Source organism: Colletes latitarsis, chromosome 7, assembly GCF_051014445.1.
Source record: "Colletes latitarsis isolate SP2378_abdomen chromosome 7, iyColLati1, whole genome shotgun sequence".
Lineage (NCBI taxonomy): Eukaryota > Metazoa > Arthropoda > Insecta > Hymenoptera > Colletidae > Colletes > Colletes latitarsis.
Genome location: NC_135140.1, coordinates 10,968,877 through 10,993,611, shown reverse-complemented (window position 1 = coordinate 10,993,611; position 24,735 = coordinate 10,968,877). Strand labels below are relative to the sequence as shown.

At 31.0% G+C, this 24,735-nt stretch overlaps 1 protein-coding gene across 8 annotated transcripts; it reads left to right on the top strand.

Moving 5' to 3' along the window:
- Positions 1–101: 101 nt before the first annotated feature.
- On the top strand, positions 102–19,888 carry Hcs (holocarboxylase synthetase-like protein). Of its 8 annotated transcripts, XM_076769813.1 has the most exons (19): positions 230–301; positions 390–416; positions 4,578–4,777; positions 7,768–7,904; positions 7,996–8,166; positions 8,679–8,832; positions 8,899–8,964; positions 11,101–11,286; positions 11,455–11,634; positions 11,743–11,920; positions 12,720–12,854; positions 14,440–14,766; positions 14,937–15,288; positions 15,439–15,621; positions 15,741–15,873; positions 16,432–16,592; positions 17,031–17,145; positions 17,525–17,738; positions 19,568–19,888. In XM_076769813.1, the coding sequence occupies exons 3-19, from the start codon at positions 4,624–4,626 to the stop codon at positions 19,737–19,739; spliced, it is 3,018 nt and encodes a 1,005-aa protein (XP_076625928.1). In that variant the 5' UTR covers positions 230–301; positions 390–416; positions 4,578–4,623; the 3' UTR covers positions 19,740–19,888. The 8 variants fall into 8 exon arrangements, 7 of the variants coding, with proteins under 7 accessions (XP_076625929.1, XP_076625930.1, XP_076625934.1 ...); XM_076769814.1 differs by having other exon boundaries at positions 102–416; positions 8,002–8,166; XM_076769816.1 differs by lacking the exons at positions 230–301; positions 390–416 and adding an exon at positions 7,382–7,422 and having other exon boundaries at positions 4,722–4,777.
- Positions 19,889–24,735: the final 4,847 nt, after the last annotated feature.

The window sequence follows — 24,735 nt, the reverse complement described above, 5'->3', positions numbered from 1 at the left end:
ATCTCAACTTAAACATTTGTGATTGATTTGTTGGCAATCTATTAAAAAACGTAAAGGCGTGAAGGCAATTGCTCCAACTTCTTTCTTTTTCTGGTCTCAACATTTTAGATGAGATATCATATATACGAATAGATTGTTAATTATTAATTTGCACGAAGCAATATGCAATAACCGATCAAAATTTTTCTTGGCCATCTAGCGGTTGCTCTAGTTTGTCAAGGAATCGCTACATTTATTCTTTTTTAACGCCATCTGTGGTGACACGCATAACAATTGTAGCGTCAATAAATTAGTAAATCATGTGTAATATCCTCATATTATAATTGCGATAGTTTATCGATGTGAAATAGCAAATAAGTGTTATTAATAATCTATGTTTTCGTTTTTAGCATCATAAACAAACAGTAGCATTTGAGGTACGTGACATTTTATATTCTTTTTGCAAGAAACTGTTGTTAGTAGCTTGATTACATTTATACATTAGCAGAGTTCATAACTTAACAACATCTAGTAAACATTGATTAGTTTAGAGTAGCGTGCAAAAGTTTCTATAATATCATCATCTTTGGATTTGTTATTTAAATTCATTTGGTAAACTATTTTCTCAGATTTTACGTTCATACATGCATACGTATTCACAGTTTTTTAGGTTAAGTTAAATGTCTGGATTAGAATTGAATAATGCTTGAGTTGTTATGTTAAAGGGATCTTCTAGTTTAGAACATAAAAAACATTGATCGTTTTATTACATTTCCTTAAAGTTTCAAGTTTTAAAAACATGCTTTTAAAATATTTGAAAAATTGATACAGTTATGGGAATTGAACGGTAACATCGTGTAAATAAAAATTACAACAAAGGCGACACAGCTTATCTGTTGGTATCTTTATTCATATTTAACAAAGGACTTGATACGATAAATTAATTCATGAAAAGTCAACAAATATCAAGGACACGTGTCTTTTTTTACCAAAGTTCTTTGGCTTACATATTTCTTCAATAAATTAATATTTTTTAATCATCAAATTAATGTTAATAATGTTTCAGAAAAGAATTTATGTTAAAGTATCTGTTTTTAATGTTCTGAACTAACAAAGATCACCTTAAGTTATATAGAATATATTTGTTCGAGTATGTAAATATGCTATTTAATAAAGTTGAACTTAAATGTAAATTGTTTTTTGTTGTATCTCATATACATATTTATTTACGAAGTTATTTATGAAATGAAGATAAAAGGCCAAAGTGGTATTACTTTTTATATTGGTTGCTGTAATAAAGAGTTGGAATTTAAAACCATTAAATTTATATTTCTTCTGTACATTTTATGAAGTAATAAATAATTACATGTTTGCAATTTGAATTGAAATAGTTTCAGCATAGAGAAACTTTTTCTCTGTGCTTTAACATAAGTGGTTGTTGGATGAGCAATGACTTTAAATTATTTTGTTTCAATACTATCTATGTTGAATTTAAAATACAAATTAATACAGAAAAAAAGGTAGAATAATTTCAGATCCAATTTTATATTAGTAAATTATTCTCTAAAATTCATTAATAACGATTTATTAATTATATTGGGATGATTAGTAAATGTGGAGAATTTTATTATAAAATTTGTGTTCTTCATTAAAGGTGCATCACACAACTGTAACAAACCATATTTTTGTTTGTTTGAAGTTATAAAAAAAGTGTTAGAGGAAAAAGATGAATGGTTCTAAGTAGACTACATATTCATTATCATATTTTTTTTATAAATGCAATAATGCACGTGCATTTTGCAATTGCATTATTTTTGTAAATGGAAACTTTTCTTATTTTCTGTATACATGGAATCCTCTCATCATTTTACATAAAAAAATGATTAGTTCGTGAGGTATTTTGAAAAATCTCTTATCATACGCCGCTTTTTAATCATTTCCAGAGTAATTAAGTTGATCTTTGGTTATTATTTTGCAATTTCCATGACATTAATAAAGAAATGGAAATTATATACATATGCCGCCGCCTAAACTTACATTATGTTGTGGCTACCGACCACTGCGATGCTTTCTAAAAAAAACAGAAGATAAGCGGTGATCATCCGATGATACATTGTCACGATCGTACATGTATAGGCAGGTTTTATGTAGTGGTAGCAGTAGTTATTTACAAATATATCGAAAACTAGCTTTTCAAAGGAAACAATTAGTTACTCAAAATATCATGTTTCGTAACATATTTAAAAATGAACAAAATCTACGAAGACAAATATTATCAACAACTTCACCGAAAATACTGGTATTTTACCTATGCTTACCGGTAATTTTGTCGATTTTCTTATTTCGATTAAATAATCAAAAATGGAACAATATATTTCCTTTTCGCTGAGATGTTACATAACATCGTATGAAGCCTTGTACCTCGAGGCACATTTTTATAAATAAAGACTTGCCTCGAAGCTGATAACAAGTCGTGGGAATATGACCACTCAGTCAGTTTTATGATCGAGAACAGATGCAATCGGAGGAACGAAATAACATTGGAAGATATTGAAAACTAACTTAGTGTGTATTACGTAGCTTAGTTGTAGTTTATTGGTGTTAGTGCACATAGAAGAAATTGGTGGAAATAGAAGAAATGTTGTTTATGAATATTTCATATATAGTTCAACAACCGATAAATCATATTTAATTAGTGGGAACGTGAATTTACAGTAAGTGCTACTTACTGTAAACTTAATAAATTAGTGAGTATTTGATTATTACTTTTGACTTGTGATTGCGTATATTTAAGAGAAATATTAAATAAAATACCTAAACCGATATTTTTATAGAATAGTTCCAGATCTATAGAATTTATGAAAATATTGGCGGAAGTTTTTGTAATTAATTTACCATGTTATATCAGAGGCAGAATCGAAAAATACCAGTATTTATTCCGGTTTTTCGTGTAATATCGGTATTTCAGTATGCATAGCTTTCGGGTCTTATTTTGGTATAACATGGAAAGTTAATTATAAAATTTTCCACTAATATTTTTATAAATTTCTTTTATTACAAATTATAAATTTATATTTTGTTATTAGCTTTAAGCTAAAAGTGTTATCAAGAATATAGGCTGTTAGATTGTAGGGTAAATTCAACAATATATACTTCAAAGAAAAGAACCGCTAGGGTTACATTTACACAGGGTGTTCGACCAGCCCTGGGAAAAATTTTAATGGAAGATTCTAGAGGCTAAAATAAGACGAAAATCAAGAATACTAATTTGTTGTTCGAGGCTTCGTTAAAAAGTTATTATCGTTTGAAGTTCCGCCGGTACTGAATTTTTTTCTCAAAAGTGCGTAGGATTTCGGGGGTATGTTTATTCACCAAAAACGTTTGAAATTGACCCCTGCAACCGAAAATAATTTTTTCAGAACGATTTGAAATTTTTTTTTTTCATCGAAAAATTTAGGCACCTACCCCCTGTCGATTTTTCTTAAAAAGTCGTTTTTCATTTTTAATACTTTTGTTTGACGCCCTACAGAAAAGTTGTCTAATACTTTTTTGTAGGTACCCATGAGCTCTACTTCAGAGAAAAGTTTCATTGAAATATATTCACTATTGTAGAAGTTATGAACGTTTGAAAATTGGGCCATTTTTATGTGGTTTTTCTCATTTTGCGGTGTCAAGGATCAACTTTTCGAATATTTTTGCAATTTCCACATATTCTCCATCAAAATACGCGTAGTTTGGTTTTTTAAACATTAAAATCGTCCAATCCGTTCAGGAGTTATGACATTTTAAAGATTCGCATGAAATTTCGGGGTAACATTTCTGGCCAGAAATTATATTTTCGGTAAGGAATTTTTTTCTCGAAAATAGGTAAGATTTCGGGGGTATGTGTAATGACCAAAAATGATTGTAATTGATCCCTGCAACTGAAAATAATTTTTTTAGAACGATTTGAAATTTTTTAATTTTGTCGAAAAATTTCACAACTACTCGAATTTTTTTCTCGAAAGTGCGTAGTAATTCGGGGGTATGTCTATTCACCAAAAATGATTGTAATTGACCGCCGCAACCGAAAATAATTTTTTCATAATGATTTGAAATTTTTTAATTTAATTTTTTAGTAACTTTTTGACGAAGCCTCAGTCAAGAAATTGATATTTTTGATTTTTGTCTTATTTTGACTTCTAGAATCTTCCATTAAATTTTTTCCCAAGGGTGGCCGAGCACCCTGTATGTATATTGATAATACTATCCCATTTTCGGTATACTTGTTTTGAATTCTTAAAATATTATGAGAATTGAAACAAACTAAAGGAATCGAAAAAGTTACCTGTAAATGTAGGTAAAATACCGGTATATGAAAATACGATATATGTATTGACGTTAAAACTCAAAGTTGTTCGACGAAGTGGCTTTGAGTTAATTTAACAATTTTCACCGTAAAAAGTATTACATTATTACTGCTTATACATATATGCAATATTGTATATTGACTATATTTTGAATATATATTGTTGTAATATTCTCAGTATTAATTTGACTAATTATACATATTTGTAATTAAGACAAATATAAAGTATGATATAGATTTTTTGTTTCAGGAGCAAGTCATCCTGTAATCATTAAAAGGAATACAATTTGACCGAGATGATTTTAACATTGTTATATATGATTGCAACTTCAATACAGTCCAGAAGGATACTGTTTTTAAAAACCCATTTACGTAATTTGTTTCAAGGGAATAGAACTCATTACCCATCAATCATGTTTTACAATAAAACACTGTTAGATTCATGTAAAGGTAATATTATATATATTAAGATATATTGAAGCTCCAGCAGTATTACTAATTCTTATTAAAAAATACAATTTTAAAATCCATGAAAATCATATATTTATGCAAAATGATTTACTAAAATTATTTATTTATTTTAATTTAAATAGTCCACTTAATAAATGGTTTCCCTGATGTAGTAAAAATATCAAAGTTTCACAGGAATAATTTCCTTTCAATATTGACACAAGTAAATTATTTATAAACTTGAATTTTTAATATGCATGTGTAAATTAAACTCACACGAAATTATCTTATCAAATTATATTTTATGTATCTTTTCAAACTATATTAATCAAGGCTTTTAGTCGAGTGTATAAAATTTATTGCAATTGCACTTGAACTCTTGGAAATAATTTTAAGAGTTAAAAAAATTAAAAGAGAAGCGTGTTATACGAATATTTAATTTTATACGTATACTATGTAACATGAAACTTTATTTTCAGCGTTATTTTCGATTTCCCTTAATGACTATAATTTGTATTTTTCCGGTAATTAATTTCTTAGTACTTAATTGCACCGTTATGTAATTATAGCATTATTGCCATATCACACAAATATAATTTATCATATTGAACACTGAGCGAAATTTTTCAATTATCTTACAAGATCGCAAATTATCGCAGTTTTGCATTAGTATACAGTTAGTATGTTGTTAGCTTTAAGTAGATCAAATCGTTTGACAAATTTTTAAATGTAATCTGCGTCGTACTTGTAAAGAAATTGTGTATAAAAAATGAAAATTAATATGATACTTTAAGAAAGTAAACGTTAAAGGAATGAGTGAATTATATTTTACTATTCAGTTGCGAGTAAATAAATTATTCCGACATTGAATCGAGCATACATCTAAATCTTCATGTTTTCTTAGATATATGTATAAGGATCAGACGTTAGGAACAATCTATTCATTTCTTATATTTGATATTTTTAAAATCTATGCGTCTGCTTTCCTGAGTTTCCTTAGAAATTTGACAATATTTATCTTATTGAGGGGGGGGGGGAATACATCGTTATGTCATAATAATAATACATTTGATCATGTCGATTTCGGAATCCGATTTATTGTTTGGTTCACTCATATCTTCTGGTGAAGTTATCAGACTCCGTATTTCTTCACTTACTATGATCTTTTAGCAGATTGTAAACATTTAAAATTCTTCCGTTTTTATTTTCTACCCACTATTCGAAGAATTTTCTGGTAGTATTGCCATCATTCGAGGTCCTATATTGCGATTTTGGTACAGTAACTACTAGTCCCATGTCTTCTCGAAGTTTTTCTTAAATAGTTTTCTTCTTCTCTTCAAATTCAATTCATATGAAATACGGGGAAGACATTCGAAAAATCGAAACTATATGTGTTTAGGTCTGGGTTAGGAGTGGAATTTTATCACTTTCTTACTTTAGCAGCTATTATTTATTGAAAAAAAGTGACCTCTATATTTCAAACAGATGTAAAACTAACAATTTTAAAAATTTTAAAGAGCAAAATCCGACGTGGTACTCCAAAAGTACGTAGTAGTAAAAGAATGACCCCTCTTCGAAAGTAAATTTCTTTCAGACGATGAAAATCAAAGATGGTCTCCATAATTGTAATGCCAGGCGGTAAATCGTTTGACCAATATCCCTTAATGAGTGCTATAGAATTTCGGTTGCAAATGGTTCCAGTGCATTGATGTTGGAAGTACAACTTGATAGCTTTTTTTTTATAAATATAAAGAAAATCTTCTTTAACTGGCTTTGTCAGGGTATTCAAACAATTTTCAAAGTTACTTCTTGTCGACGGTGCGGTTGTTGCAAACAAATATAATGTAACATATATTTCGCGTTGCGTCCCTTTCGTTTGGTCGCCTTTGTTCCTCCTCGTCTGTTTTATTGTCGCTACTGACCGCAGCGCCCTCATAACGCTTGGGCGGGAAATATGAACGGGTTCCATATTAATATTTTGTCAGCCCCCCTTTTGCGTGTAAAACTGCTTGTAATCTTCTTGGTATAGGATGGACTAATTTTGCTGTGTAATCAGACGGAATTTTTTGTCATTTATTTGTTACTCCATGTTTAGATTTAGTTATGTTTTAGTTCTTCTTACTTATATAGATATTGGTTTATTATTATATTTATGAACACATACAAATACACGAAATAAATGTAATATACAAGTATTATTTGTCTTATTACTGAGTTAGCAAATTTGTTTTATAGTTAACATTTTGCATATGTATAGTGACGTTATGGTAACGAGCGATAAGAAGTGTTTAAAAATAGAATTATGATGTGAGTTTGTTATACAGTCAATATTTTTACTATACATATATTTCTAGCAATTAATAAGTAGATGTAATAGAACATTTACTTTCTCTATTTTAAGTAAATATTATTATTATTACCTGCAATAAATATCTTATTTAATTACGTTGTACGAGTAACATTATTTGTTGTGTATTGTCTTGTATTTGATTCTGTATTTCGTTTTTTCCATTTATTATCGAACTTAATGTTACATTTGTAGTTACATTTATTATTACTACACATATATTTTTATTTATAAGTAATTTTTTATTATATTTATAGAGCTGCCACCTTTATACATTACAGTATCCGAAGAGTATGCGGTTAGTATTTTGGGATTTCGATTGTAAGTTCGAAAAGTTTCTAAAATTCATTAATAAAACATTTTTTCTTTTAACTGAACGTAAATTTCAAAAATAACAACACTAAAAATGGCATTGGATACATTTATTAACAAATTTAGATGTTAAAATTACTTTCAAAATCGAAGGCTGAAAATAGATAAATAAAATTGGAGATTTTATCAAAACCAGATGGGTGGCAGTCCTGAACACTTGCTTTTGAGTTTAGTAATAATGCACGTGCATATTTAACATTTGTATATTTTGGAGGATATTTAGAAGTATTTTTTGTACGAAGGGTATAATGAAATCTCTATTTATTTTAAGAATCAAAGTCTGCCACGGATGAGTGTGAAAATGACGAGTTTATGACTTCTTGTTTGTGTTCAAATAAAAGTGACGCTAAACTCGACGAATTATTATGGTATCATGGCGATATGAGATTATGCACTATATATCCTCAAGTATGCATTAAGCAATAATAATATAAGAAAATTATAGTAACTCGAGTTTAGTATTACCGATTGACATTTTAATTAATTACTGTTTTGCCAGCAACAGGTTGACATATCAAGTTGGTTGACTTATCAGTATGGCAGAACAGTTTTCCCTTTGTATACGAATAATTGTAGCGAAACTTTATTTCAATCAGAGTACAAACTTTATATTCTCGTTGAAGCTGATCTTCAGAGCTACAAACCCACAGCCGCAGCAAAAGCTACAAAGGTAGTATTTGTTTACGTTACAATAATTGTTTACATTAAGAATACGATTTTTGTTATTTACTATTAAATATCTCTTTCGTACGATTTCGTTGAATGTTTTAAAAAGCGTGGCTTTAGTTCTTTTAAAAAATAGCCGCCTGGTTTCTTCACCGAGGTTCAGATATGGCTTAAATCAAACATGGCGCAATTTCCGATCCGCAAATCGGACTTGGTCATTTTGTTAGTCGTAATTCCCATAGACATACTCATGAAAAGTTTCATTTTTTCTCCCTAATCAATTCAATAAACAATGCTTCTACAAACATTATTATATGTTCGAGTTTCGAATGTTATTCCAATTAAAAGTTTTGTTTGGTCGTCAGAATATTACAGAAAGGCTGCAATAATATATAGAAAGTTCGAAAACTTATATACTATTGTTACTGACGAAACAGCCATTTTAGTTAATAATATTAAGTAAGATTTGTAGTGTACAATGATATTTTCATAATTTGCATACATTGTATCTTCTAGGTTGAAGATTATGGTTTAATTATTACTTGGACAGCTAATAAAAGTATCGATTTAATTATAGAGACAGATTTAGATACGGTCACAAAATTTTTAATCGCATCAATGGAAGGTCAATGTTATATTAATAATGGCTTGTTGCTGAAACGTATAGAAAGTAAGTATGGACTTCGATTTTGTTAATCAAAATCGTCGGATTAAAGTAGTTTTTTTGTGATTTCAGCTGTCCTGATATCAGGAAAGCCTTGTCTTTATAACAACGACCTGTTCAATTCACCATCAATTAAAAGTAAGATCGCAAAATAGATTAGATATGTATATGTATGTATGGTTTGGTTGCTACTCTATTTTACATTAGTATTTAATTTTTGATTTTATGCTTTTTGATTGAATGCTCCGTTTCAGTAAGTTCAAAATTTACAGAAATTATTTATAAAAATATTTTTTCGAAGTTACAGAAAAAAATGAAAATTAGTTTTGTGGGTACAGTGTAATACTCAAAAACAGTTGTCTATAGTAGAGCTTCTGAAATTTTTATAGATTGGGGAAGGGGGGGATTTGTATAGCCAGTGTCATGTTACTACCATCAATGGGTCATGACCCACACTTCAAGTAGGACACTTCTCATTAGTCGAATTGGATGTTTCTGTAAATAAACTTAGTCTCTTTTATTGTTTTATATTGTTAATTAACTGTTTGTGAACATAGTACACAATCTGTGTAACGCTTTTTTATTTTACAAACACGTGGCTAATCATTTTTACTAAAAGCTACAGGCCTACACGAGCGACACACAGACATAATAAAACAAGGAGTCGCTAGGTGTCAGCACATTCGCATGGCGGCAAATACAAATATAATACCCAATAGTTTCAACAATTAAAATGGAAAATTTGTTGTTCTATAGAACATAACTAAAACGTTTGATATAATATTATTATTACACTTCGTTCGATCGAACACTTCCGCAATTTCTTTCCATTTACCGAACTTTGTAAAGAACGAAACAAATGAAACGCTGTCGGGCAATGTTTGAGAAGTATGGCGGATGCAGTAGGATCTCCTAGCCTAACTTCTAACTGTTGCTTTGTTCTAAGTAAAGTGTGGAGTTCGATGTTGTCGTGGTAGAATTAACAATTCTATTGTTTAGAATCAATTCATAAAACAGTACACCATTATAACCCACCAAATTGGTGCCATAATTTTTCTCGGGTGAAGGCCTGGTTTTGTTATTGTTCATGGTGGTGATTTATTGCTGTGACTCCATGATCGTTTACGCTTTTGTTATCGTAGGTGATCCACTTTTCATCGTTCACTTTGCTCGCGTTGTTGGGAGACCAGGTGAGAAAACGTGGACCAATTATATTATTAATACCGTTTCCTAAGGCTAAATGTTTCCGCCATTTTCTTCGTTGGCGGTTTCCACGTGTTCTTCGCTTTCGACTTTCGGGTTATGTGTGCTATTGGAAGCGCTAGACATTCTTCTTTTATTCCAGCAGTACTATTCATTATTTTCCTCTTCTTGTTTATTCTTTCTTGCATGTCTGTTTTTCTTCTTTGGTTTTATTCGCCAGTTTGTCAATTCTTTTGTAGGTCTTTTTGACAAAAATTCTTCTTAAATATATCTCTCTTCGCACACTACTGACTGTGCCATGTTATGTCGCGCCTTTATTATTTAAAGATGGGTTAGGGAAAAGTTAGATAACTCCTGATTGCTCTTCACACCCCTTGTATTTTACGCTCACGTGTTTTTCAGGCCGCTCTGGCGCCCTCTCATACTCCCACGCGTACTACTTTAATCTCAGTTAATTAAATATCCAAGTACATTATAGAATTTAAATATAATTTTTATAAAAGACATCACCCAAGTGCCATTCTCCGATATTGACGAAATTTGGTATACTGATACAGCATTGAAAAACATTAGACGATGTTCATGTTTAGGGGATGTTTTCCACCCCAAAGGTGGGAAACACATATCCCAAAGTATCTTGGAAACTAACGAAGGTAGAAAAAAATGTTAAATGTAAGAAATGTTTGGTTTTTCATGGCCAATAAGATTATAAATATAAATAAAAATATCGTTAGCGTTTGTTTAACAGTATTAGGATAATAATATTTATTCACAGTTTTAGTGGAACTAAATAGTTGACGATCTCCTTCGATTTGCTCGAGTGTTAGGGTAGTAAATCATTTTTTCCATAAAAGATTCACGATTTATGTATTTTTCTAAATAAATTTTTAATCATTCATTCAGAAAGTTTAGAGTGAAGAATCCATTAGGTTTAAAATCCGCAACGAATTTGAATTAGTAGCATTAGAAGTAATCAAGGTGATTTAGTTATGTGGTTTCGTACTATGCGAGAAATAAAATTATTAAATGTAATGTATAATTATAATCTTTGTTTGATTCAATAAAAACTAGATAAAGCAGAATGGGAGACACATATAGAAAAACTAAGAGCATTAAGTAACACTGCAAAAATAGCAGCAGAGCAACGTAAATCGTTAGAAGTCGAGGAATTTCCAGGCATAGTAGTATACCCAGAAAATTGCATAACAGATAAAGAAGTTGAATGTATATATTGTGTAGCATCAAACGAAATACTAGGTAAAACTCTAGGAATCGTCTATTTAAATCTAAGCTTCCTTTTTAGTTCTTGAATGAGATGTTCACCAAGTTACAATATCTTTTTATAGTAATATACTTTGGTTCGTTATTTTATTACGAACATTTATGTACGTCTTGAAATTGAACGAAAATAAATATTTATTTTAGAAAGCGAAGGTACAAGTCGTGTTTCCACACCAACTTCCATAAGTATTCCACAACAAGAGAATCAGACGTTACCAAACGTAACGCAAGTCTCTGCTAACGATAACATTCAATTTCAAGATATGTCGCGTTCCGATAATAAATCAGTAGATCGGCTCGACGACTTAACATCCGAAAGCAAAGGTACAAGCCATGTTTCTGCATCAACTTCTATAAGCATTCCACAACTAGAGAACCAGCTGGTATCAAATGTAACATAAATCTCTGCTAATGATAACATTCAATTTCAAGATATACCACATTCCGAGAATAAATCAGTAGATCTGCTCGACAACTTATTAATATCTGACATTAAAGAGATTATACAGGCATCTTGTGTCGCTACCGAGAGTTCCGGCAAGTCTTCTGACCAAATAACTTACTACAGTACAAAGGATAGTAAAGCGACACCATCCAAAAGTAATTTCAAGTAAGTACTGTTGAAATAGGTTAAGTAAATGTGTAACAATCGCTAATAGTTGTTAGTGGTAATAATTTTTAGGCCCACCTTTCTATTTACGACCTAAAAAATGCGATTTGGCATGCTCTCGCTTCCCAAAATTATCGCTTTTTTTAATCCTACATCGTTTTGAAATTCTCGATTTTTTTTTTTAAACCTTTACAATTATAGTCCAGACGTTTTCGATAGGATTTTGGTCAGGAAAATGCGCTGACTATTTGATAACGTTAACGCGGTTTGATCGAAACCATCGCGTGTATGGCCGTGTTTCGTCTCCATTCCACAGTATTGCTTTTGTTAATGAATTGTTTTGTAATATTCTGATGCATTCTGCGCTATTCGTTTTGATGGGAAACTCAGTTTCAGTATGTCATTTATGCAAAATGGCTCCTCCTCCCCCCAAGCCAAACTACTACTCTCGCCAATATTGTAACCGTCTGGCCTATCATTAAAAGAAGTTGGATTTACCTGAATTTAAAACCGTTTAATGTCTTAGATTTATTTATTTTATTTGTCGCAGTAAAAAATAGGGGTAGTGTTTAGGGATGAGTCGTACACAGCAGTGTATGCATGATTTCTATAGCTCTTCAAATGCATACTGTTATACGTGGGTAAAATGAAATAAGTTATAGTCGTGAACCTTATCTTCTACGTTCTACACTACATACTGTTACATAACTAAATTGTTAAGGCTATTGAAATATGAAGCTTATCGTTTTGGTTCCAGTTAGGTCAGAATTATTATTTTGTCGATGTTTTTATTTTATAGACAATCCATGGAGGAAGTGACAGCAAAATTGTCGACTAAAATTACAAAACCACCAAATATTTTAATATTTGCAGATAGTAGTATTGCACTTAACAACGTGAAGGACGTATTGGAGAAGTCTCTCAACACAGATAAGTATGTTAATTTTCTGTATTTTCTGTAAAAAAAATCTTAAATATTTTTTAAAAATTTGAATTGTATTTATACAGGGTGTTCAGCCACCCCTTAGAAAAATTTTAATGGGAGATTTTAATGACTAAAATAAGACGAAAATCAAGAACATCAATTTCTTGATTGAAGTTTCGTTAAAAAGTTCCTAAAAAATTAAATTAAGAAATTTCAAATCATACTGGAAAAATTATTTTCGGTTGCGGGGGTCAATTACAATCATTTTTGGTGAATAAGCATACCCCCGAAATCGTACGCACTTTTGAGAAAAAATTTCGAGTAGGTAGACAAAATCGACAAAATTAAAAAATTTCAATTCGTCCTAAAAAAATTATTTTCGGTTGCGGGGGTCAATTACAATCATTTTTCGTGAATACACATACCCGCGAAATCCTACGCAATTTCGAGAAAAAAATTCCTTACCGAAAATTTCATGTCTGACCATAGCGTTGATATGTTTCACTGAAATTTCATGCGTATCTTTAAAACATCATAACTCCTGAACGGATTGGACGATTTTAATGTTTAAAAAAACAAACTACGCGTATTTTGATGGAGAATATGTAGAAGTTGCAAAAATATTCGAAAAGTTGGTCCTTGACTCCGCAAAATGAGAAAAACCCCATAAAAATGGTCCAATTTTCAAACAGCCATAACTCGTATAATTGTGAATATATTTCAATGAAACTTTTTTCTGAAGTAGAGCTCATAGGTACCTACAAAAAAGTGTTAGGAACCTTTTCTGTGGGGCGTCAAACAAAATTACTAAAAATGAAAAACTACTTTTTAAGAAAAATCGACAGGGGGTAGGTGCCTAAATTTATTGGTGAAAAAAAAAAATTTCAAATCGTTCTGGAAAAATTATTTCCAGGTTCTGGGGTCAAATACAATCATTTTTGATGAATAAACATACCCCCGAAATGCTAACCATTTTCGAGAAAAAAATTCCTTACCGAAAATATAATGTCTGATCATGACTGAATGATTTCCCTGCAATTTCATGTGTTTCAAATCGTTCTGAAAAAATTATTGTTGGTTGTGGGGATCAATAACAATCATTTTTGGTCAACAGACATACCCCCGAAATTTTACTCACATTCGAGAAAAAAATTCCTTACCGAAAATCTAATGTGACGCCAGAAATGGTTCCCCGAAATTTCATGGGTATGTTTAAAAAATCATAACTTTTGGACGGATTAAAGGAGTTTAGTGATTCATAATTCAGATTGTCGTTCTATAGGCGGAAGTTTAAACGTTAATAACTTTTTAACGAAGCCTGCTAAAACAAATTAGTATTCTTAATTTTCATCTTATTTTGCCCTCTAGAATCCTCCATTAAAATTTTTCCCAGGTGTGGCCGAACACCCTGTATATAAACAAGTATGTATCTGTAACTTTATTCGTGTGTGAGAAAGAATTTTTAACGTGGTAGCTTAAGAGACCACTGCTCGTTAATATACGTAGATATTATAAAATAATCTTTAACTATATCAGGTTTCAAATATCGTGTCTCATCTTTAATGTTGTTCGGCATATTTTTTTTTGTAAACAGATATATCATTTATGCGTTGTCCTTAGAAGAGGCACGTAATGGCTCGTGGATAGAACAAGCAACTTTAGTTGTTGTTTGTGGCAATGTTGGTAACGAGGTTGGAAATCAAATTGTTGAATATATTCTACACGGTGGTAAACTTCTCGCTTTATGTTCCGATGTACTTCACATTTTACTCCCGTCGTTTAAAACCGCGGAAGTACGTGAGAACGAACTCGTTCATTTCTCTTATGGAAAATGGAAACATGTACGCATGATGCATCATATCTTCTGTTATCAAGCGTCTCCTATAAGAACGAGATTCTCTCAGGATCACGAAGACGTAAAGTAAGATATTTATCGGCTAGCTTTGCATTAACAATCCTTGTAAACACGTATCGTTCAAAATAGAGAGATAGATCATTTTTAAAATAAGCATATATTTACGATTATATTTAAGTGTTATAATTAAGCGAAGTTACGGTGATTCGAGACGTTTAGAACAAAATTTTGTTTAGAGTGTCTAGTCTCCCTCCCCCGACGTCGGCAAACGTGAAAGACAAAAGGGGGAATTCGCATTCGTTTAACGTGAAAGTGTTAGGAACGGAAGAAACATGGCACACGCCGAGCATTTTACTCGCGAGTCTTACGGGAAACGGCGGTAAAATCGTTTTCTCCCAAATACACCTGGAAGTGGACCCGATGCAGTATGAGCTCGAAGAGAGTAAATTTAAAGCTCTGAAAGAAAGCAATGCTGCCAGAATAGAGATACTGAATGATTTATTAAATGTTCATCTCGGTATAGAACTTCAGACTACTCCGCGAACACCTGTAACTTACACGCCAGCTTTCTTCTTGGGGCATCACCAAGTAAGAAAAATATCGATTGATTATAAAAGAAAAGCACAATTAAATATTCCAAAATAAATAACTCGTTGGTTTCTGCGGAACGTGAATATAGGATGTAGGGGGCCGTAGTTATTACTTCTCTTATATTCTATTCCATTAATTTGTTCGCAGTTGAAGCAGGAAATGTTAGAAAAATTAAAAGACGTTATGCAATCAAACGATATTTTAAAGCTACCAAATATAGAAATACAATTCTGTCGAAGTAATACGACCGCATGTTCAGCCTCCGCTACGTTGCTTCCAATAATGCTACATCAGTGCCCTGATAATTTTTCGACGATCGAGTATTTCGAGGTAATATTTATTCGAAGTTGTATCAGCGAGAATGTATACTTCTTTCGATTTCAAATACAGATTAAAAATACTCGTTTTCTTTTTCATTTGCTAACTTGCCTTCGTTTTGTTTGTCACAGAACTTAACTTCGAAGGAATTCGGCCGTTTAGTAATATATGCGGATGTAATGACATTAACGATGGACATCTTGAATGGACACCAATTTCAGCATGGTTTGGCTGTTATTGCTCGACAACAAACTCAAGGTCGAGGTATGTAAATATTTCCACGCTTTCAGCCTATACCAATGTGCTGTTATATTCTTTAAATAAAAAAAAATTTCTGCTGAAATCTGTATAGCCAATATTTCAGTTAAATTGTCGTGTACTATAATGTCAGTAAGTGTCAGTATATTATTATAATGTCAGTAAGAGTGTTCAAAAATTGGGGATCTTTTAATTAGGATGATAATTCCTCCGCCTCGACAATTTACTCTGTCTTTTCTAATGAAGTTGAATCCTGGAAGCTCGAAATCGATAGTAGGGTTGAGACATGTTTCTACACGTACAGTTATATGTTATTGTTGGGAGGGGGGGAATCTTCAAGATAAATATTACCTATGAGTGGGTTGATTGGTCGGTGTAAATCTTGTATTTTAATACAACTGTTTTAAATAATCAAATTCGTACGATGAAACTTTAAAACTTGAAAATATAAAACAGTAATGATTTTATGTATTATATTTAAACGCAACACTATGCTACTTTATCGAGGCAACCTTTTTATTAACAATACCAGTTGTAATAAACATGGTATGTATTACTTTTAAGGGCGAAATAAGAACAAATGGGTCAGTCCAAAAGGATGTGCAATGTTTAGTTTAGAAATTGACGTGCCGACGAATACCATACTTGGAAAGTGTATCTCGATTTTGCAAAATTTGGTTTCTGTTGCGATTGTATCTGCCATTAAATCTCTGCCTGGATATGAGGTTTATCTTTACTATACTATATTCTTATATGCATCCTGTTGTAGTATTCCGTAGGTTTTTCTTTTATTAATATTTTTTTCTTAACACATTTGTTAACGCCACTCGATTGAAATTTTATTTTTGCGGTGCATACTTTTAATTGTTTAACCCCGTAGAATTCAGCCAGACAAACGCTATTATATACATTGTAGCAATAGGCAAATAGAAATTTTTATCTCGATCTGAAATGCAAAAAAACATAGTAATACTGTATGTTATGCTAATTGAATAATTTTTAAGAAAATGATCTGAATATTAGCGTAGATTTAATATTGTTTTTCTTTATTTTGAATACCAAATATTTTTGAGTCCTATTCTGAATAATTGTTTAGAATATGTAAAAGTATGATATTTTATAATGTAGAAACTAATGCAAATAATCACTATTTTTACTAATAGGATATTGATCTCAGATTAAAATGGCCTAATGATATTTATGCTGGTGATAAAATTAAAATTGGTGGAATAATGATATCTACCCAAATAATGTCAGATCTTAACATATGTAATGTTGGTAAGTACTATAATCCGTCATGTGATAATATCATAATATAATTGTTTCATTAGAAAATGTAGTTTACATGTCTTCTTTGTGTATAAGTACTGTAAAGAAAACGTTCTTACAATCTAATACACTTAAAGTCAAGAAGAGTCGATGAGTACTCCATTTTCTATAAGTCGAAAAAGATAAAAAGCTTGGTCGTTCCGAGTCTAAACCTTTCGAAGGTGAAAGAATGATTATGATCTTTGGATCAAGACTTTTTAACCCCCATGCTTCGGTGAAATAATTCTTTATGCAAAGTATTTGAGTAATAATGCCCATATTCCTTTGAATGCCTAAATAATCTTGAATTTTCAAATGGAATATTTTCGGTGATTATTGGCATTTGCAGGAGTCGGAATAAATTTATTCAACGAGAAGCCTACGTGTTGTATTAACGACATAATTAAAATGTTTAATAAAGTTTATCACAAAGAGTTGAAAACAATCGCGTACGAACAATATTTTGCCATTGTATTTAGTGAGATTGAGAGATGGTATAATATCATGCAAAGTGGACGTAAGGATATTTTCTTGGATGCTTATTATACATATTGGTTGCACTCGTAAGTTTTTGCAATTTTTCTACTTATTTTTAGTATTTTGTATAGTCTTTTAACACTAAACCTACCGGCACTTCGTTTATACCCATTCCTACCATGACCGGTCAAATGACTTTCTTTTTCTCGTTTACGAAGCAGCGTACTTCTAATTTTTGCATTATACGTATAGGAAGTTGTGTTTTGATGTTTATTCGTAAGATACTCTTCTCTTTTATGTTAAAAAATTTGTTGATTTTCATCGGATAGAAGTTAAAACGCCCTTGAAAACGAATTTTGTTCCAAGTCGAGAAAACAACTAGTTAAGAAAAAGTGCTGGCTAGTAATTACGCAAACATCCTGTATTTAAATTAATTTTCAATTAAATAAACAATTTATGGTCCAGTTTTATCGTACAATAGTCCTACGATCAATAGGAATTGCTGAAACTTCTTTGGGTATGTAGCGTCAAAGTAAATTTCAAAATAAACATAGAAGATAGCAAAAATTATAGTAGGTGATATGGTCATTAGGTAGAGGATGAAATGCCCTTTAAAATGAGCGTTCGTGCGAGCCGATAGCTTTATTAGTTCCGGAGATATGGCGATTTTAATTTCAAGTCGATGCGGTGGCTAGTTTCGGAGATAGGGTTTGTTTACGTTTTTGTTACGCTCGCGCGACTTCATTCATCCCCCGCGCGCGTAGTAAATTCTTGGAAATACTACGCCGGAACTAGGTCACGCGAGTCACGTACGCAGGCTAGGTCAGCACCACGCACGTGCGACAAGGAGGTCCGACGCCGCTAGACGAAGACAGAGATAGTCGAATTAAGAAAAATTACCTTTTACATAAATTACGATATCTCGAAAACGGAAAGTCGGATCGACAAAAACAAAAAACCATTTTAAAGGGGAGGCTTTGCCGCTTCTAACAATGCCTCAATAATTAATAAAACACTAATAGTTTTGGAACTGCACGCGTCTAAAGTTTTATGATTTTTAATACGCATTAATAGGCCTTTCTGAGGCGCCTGAGCGAGATCGTAGTCGAATTAAAAAAATTACCTTTTACATAAATTACGATATCTCCGAAACGGAAAGTCGGATCGACAAAAACCAAAAGCCATTTTAAAGGGGAAGGTTTACCGCTTCTAACAATGCCTCAATAATTAATAAAACATTAATAGTTTCGGAACTGCAAGCGTCTAAACTTTTACTATTTTTAATACGTGTTCATAGCCTTTTCTCAGACGGGAAGTGCGAGACAGTGGAATTTAAAAAATTACCTTTCACATAAATTACGATATCTCGAAAACGGAAAGTCGGATCGACAAAAACCAAAAACCATTTTAAAGGGGAAGGTTTACCTCTTCCAACGATGGCTCAGTTATGCAGAAAATATGAGTAGTTTTGAAACTGCACGGGTCTAAAGTTTAACTATTTTTAATACGCGTTGACAGCCTTTTCTAAGACAGTGGAAACTGTAGATTCTATTCTTTCATCTTTGCTATACATATATTTCCTATTCACATCGGAAGCTAACCAGAATTTAGTACCAAATTTTATCCAGTTTTTTTACAAAAAAATATAAATCATTCAACCGGTCAGTTGACTACATATTTTTCTCAGAAAACAAACAATAAGAATAGAAGTGAATATTGTGAAATTCATTGTACGCATACTATATGAAAAATCGTTAAGTTAAATGGCGCTGAAATAATATTGTGTGTCAGAAATTCTAAACGAAATTTTAAAAACGGTCATTTGACCGGTCGCGGTAGGTTTAGTGTTAAACTATCTTTAAATTTTTCACGGAATATGTTTCACAGTATTACGATCGATTTTATGTTTTTGTAGTGACGAGAACGTGACGGTAGTTTCAACATCAGGTACGTCAAAAAAAGTTAAAATTCTAGGTATCGATGAGTATGGATATTTACGCGTCCGTGACGAGGATGGGGATATATTCAGTGTACATTCGGACGGTAATTCTTTTGATATTTTCAAAGGTCTCATAATTCCAAAATAATTGAAATCACACGGAATGACAATATTGTTAAAGATTCTTCATTCATAACTCATGTACTGTTATTCTCGTTTTAGTCTTGAATAAGTTTTTTTCTTTTCTTTTTACTTTGCATCGTTTGTCTATATAATAAATATAATGTGTAAACTGTACTTTGTCCTTATTGACTCCTTGTTACACAACCTTTCTAGACATCACCGATTTGGCACAGCAACGAAATGAATTTCGTTTATTCGAATATCTGACTCTATTTTGCTCAGACACGCCACTTAATATTTATCCCCAATATTTATCGTCACTATTTTAATTAAAACTTTAGTTCGACTATAATACTGAAATGGTGTTAAGGTCATTTGCGATTTTTGTCAGTTCATGTAACGAGTTATTTAATGATTAGTCCATTTCTTCTGTATGTATGTGAATACACATAAAAAGTGTTTAAAAATTAACAAGTAACGAAAACATACGTCTGGGTCAAACGACAACAGTAAATAAAATTACTGTTTGTATAATTATTTATTGACTGTCGATGGAGTTTCAGGTTTTGTTTTACAAAATGTTCAATTGAGGTTACAATAAAGTCGTCCGATTGGCATCAGAATATAAAATTGTATTTGAAAAACGAGAAACATTATGATAGATACCATACTATTCTATGCAATAATTTAACCTTTTTTTTTTTTCTTTATTTCCCTACATATTATTTTATATATATATCAACTTCAATCTAAACATAGAAACATACGATAAATTGTATTTATCTTCTGATACTTGAGGAATTTTTTTTCTTAAAAATTACATAACACGTCAATATCGCACATTAATCATATACGCATACATAATATAGTATTCCAAAGGTAAAGTAACAATAAATTGACCTTTGCTTTCTTTGTGAGATTATCTATCTATCTATCAGGTCACCATTTGATTCATTAATTGTCTGGAGAAGCTATACAAAAGTCGCTCGTGGTTCGAGTCGCTTAATTACAGTTATAATTAATCGTTATAACATTTTTAATCATTTCCAAAGCACATCGAGGAATAAATAAACGGTTGATGTATATTCAGATATTGATCGAGGTTTAGGGTAATTTGAATTCCCGTACCATTAACGTTACGTGATTTTTGAATCTTACAATTGTTATTTTATGCTTTTCCATTTATGATTACTATCTAGATTTGATTAATTTTTCCTAGACGACAAAACATTTGTGCTGATTCTATATTTTTCGTTGTCTATACTTCTGCGACGATCGATTGTTTCGCTTAATCTATATACATAGAGAGATTTTAAGCAAACACACATGGTTACGATTTTGTATTTTGTTGAATTCAATTGAAAATTCAACTCATTCGTGTAGGCGATATATTTACAATAAATAGGTAGTCAAGGTAATTGCATCAGTAGCGAACAGTGTGTATAGGATGGTTAAAAAAAAAGAAATATAAAAATTATCATTATTAACTGTGTTTTGTCAACGACCGTTAGCTTTTGACATTATACTTTTATTCTCAGAATTAAAAGGTTCGTTACAAAATACTCAATGTTCACTTCTTTTTTAAGTAGTAGTTTTTCTGAGGAAAAGAAAACCTTAAAGATAGCCGCTATTCGTGTCTTTACCTTAGCAGATGAAACATGATCATTTTCGTGAGATAGGTCAAGTTTCGAATGAATTTGTTAACGTAACAATTTGCTGTCCTTAATCATGAATATGAATCTTACGTGTATCGGTTTAGTTATTTTAAAGTATCACGCTACCAGATTTTGTAAAACTTCACAATTATTCAGTCAAGTCAGTCGAGCGTGGTTGATCACATCATTATCGACCATAAAGGGTGTTCGACCACTCCTGAGAAAAATTTTAATGGAAGACTCAAGAGCCCAAAATACGACGAAAATCAAGAATAATAATTTGTTGATGGATGGTTAAAAAGTTATTAACGTTTAAAGTTCCGCCCGTACTGAATTTTTTTCTCGAAACTAGGTAAGATTTCGCGGGTATGTGTATTCATCAAAAATTATTGTAATAGACCCCAGAACCTAGAAATAATTTTTCCAGAACGATTTGAAATTTTTTTTTTCGCCAATAAATTTAGGCACCTACTCCCTGTCGATTTTTCTTAAAAATTCGTTTTTCATTTTGAGTACTTTTGTTTGACGCCCTACAGAAAAGGTTCCTAACACTTTTTTGTAGGTGCCTATGAGCTCTACTTCAGAAAAAAGTTTCAATAAAATACAGTCACTATTATAGAAGTTATGGTCATTTGAAAATTGGACCATTTTTATGGCGTTTTTCTCATTTTGCGGAGTCAAGGACCAACTTTTTGAATATTTTTGGAATTCCTACAGATTCTCCATCAAAATACGCGTAGTTTGCTTTTTTAAACATTAAAATCGTCCAATCCGTTCAGGAGATATGACATTTTAAAGATTCGCATGAAATTTCAGGGAAACATATCAACGGTATGGTCAGACATTATATTTTCGGTAAGGAATTTTTCCCTCGAAAATGGTTAGGATTTCGGGGCTATGTGTAATGACCAAAAATGCTTGTAATTGACCTCTGTAACTAAATATAATTTTTTTAGTATGCTTTGAAATTTTTTAATTTCGTCTAAAAATTTCTGTACATACTCAAATTTTTTTCTTAAAAGTGGATAGGATTTCAGGGATATGTGTATTGACCAAAAATGATTGTAATTGAGCCCCGTAACCGAAAATAATTTTTTCAGGATGATTTGAAAGTTAATTTAATTTTTTAATCACTCTTTAATGAAGCCTCAGTCAAGAAATTAGTATTCTTGATTTTCTTCTTATTTTGGCCTCTAGAATTTCCCAATAAAATTTTTCCCAGGACTGGACATACACCTTGTATACTCTTTAGACACGTTTCTGTAATATGCATACAATTCTTAGACGTTATCGAGACATGGCGAATGTGTGTAACAATATTGCTAAAAATTTTATAATTCTAACTAATAATGTCATGCCCTACAATAAATTTCTCTCAAAATTACGATAGAAAATTTTAGTTTTAGTGATATACTCGAGAAATGTCTAGCAAGATCGCGTACAAATGTGTCCAGCTTGCAACGTAGAAACTAAAGTCGAGAAATATACATTGTTTCTCAGTTTCTGAATTCCATTTTGAATTACCGAATTTTGTACGCGGTCTAATACGACATATCCAACACGCAAAATCAACAGAAATAGATTTCTATTCTTTGTTTAATATGTATATAATATCGCTGCATATAAACAAAAATTTATATAATTTACACTAACAATATTTAACGTACATATCTAAACAAGAACACATGGTGACCAATTTGTGTAAAAGACCGCCCATTTGAAAATCAGACTAAGTATATGATTTGTCCGTGTAATCTCCCAGCATTATTACGATCTGTCAAAAATCCACGCACATTCTCAAATATACACATATATATATGTACCTATATCTATTTTTTGTTTCTAAATCTATTCGAAGTTTTAATTGTCGGCAGTTATACCTATCTGTAAAAGTACAGGTTTATTTATTCATATAGCCGAATATTTTACTTCCTTGTCGATTTTATTGTACGTGTAACATTTAGCTAATAGTAATTATGCCAAATGAAAATTAAAAAATTCTAGTCTACGACGTATGTATGTTTTTTTATTTTTTTTTTTTTCAAGTTTCCATAGTATTCTTTCCTTTCCTAAGATAAAAACCTTCTAAGTAGCGTATAAAATTGTAGACGTAATGACGTTTAGTATTGGAAATATAAAAAAATGAATCGCACTTTTAAAGGATTTTGTTCTCCCACTAGTTTATGAGTATTTTACATAAACGACAAAATCGGAAACGCCAATTAAATTTAAATCAGATTCATTAGTTTGTGTTAACGTAATAAATAGCCAATAACATTTACGACCGGTTAAAAATGATTAATTTATCAATAATCTTTATTGATTTTTTATTATATCATCAGTATTCATAAATACTGTATATAATAGCTGAGAAAAAGTAAAAATAATAGCCATGAAGTTGAAAAACATTTGCAACGCTATTAGAAAAATCACCGAATAGTACTTACCTAAAAAGCATAGTATGAAACTAATTTTATTATGTGTAGTTTGTAACGTATATCTGTTTTAAATTATTCATTGCTTTTGTGCTTTCGTACATGCTATGCATACTTTGTCATTTATTATTGCATCGTAAAGCGAATAAAATCAATATTATACGAATAATTTCAACTACCAATATTAATTTAATTAGAATATCTTTACAACAGGTTTGTCTATACTAATTTTATAAAGTATAAGCTAAACTTTCGCCCGTATTCGAGTATCTTTTATGAAAAAATATTACATTGTTTTTATTGCAGAGTAACATTATAATATTTGGCAGACTTGGTAGAATGAATTTCTCACGGTGTAATTTAGAAATCGATGTTAGAGGTTTAAGTTACACCTTAATTCGATATATTAACATTAATTATCGTTAAATTATAATTTTGCATTATTACTAAAATTTCTTATCAAATCCGCTAAAAACTTATAAAGATATTGTCACTAATAATCACAGTTTTAATTTCCACAATGTAACAGATAAAGAGATATTATTATGTAAGAAGCAATTCTCTGGTACTACGTTCCAAAGACACTATTATATTAAATTCAGTGTTATATAATTAAAAAATGCACGTTATAAAATATGGTACATGTGATACTTAAAGATGAGCACATGTTGACTGTCATAATGATCATTGATAAACAACGTTTCAAACTTACAAAGTTTCTAAAACATTTGCAAAGATGTGGCAGTTACTGACATTAATGATATGATTCAGAACAATCTGTCTTCATTTGCCAAACAATATAATTGCAATATTTTTCAAAAATATCAGACAGAAATTTCGAAATTGATCAAATAAAAATTACATGGATTTGTATATTGTTATATAGAATATCTACCTGGATTTTTAACTATATTCCCTGAATTTTTATTTA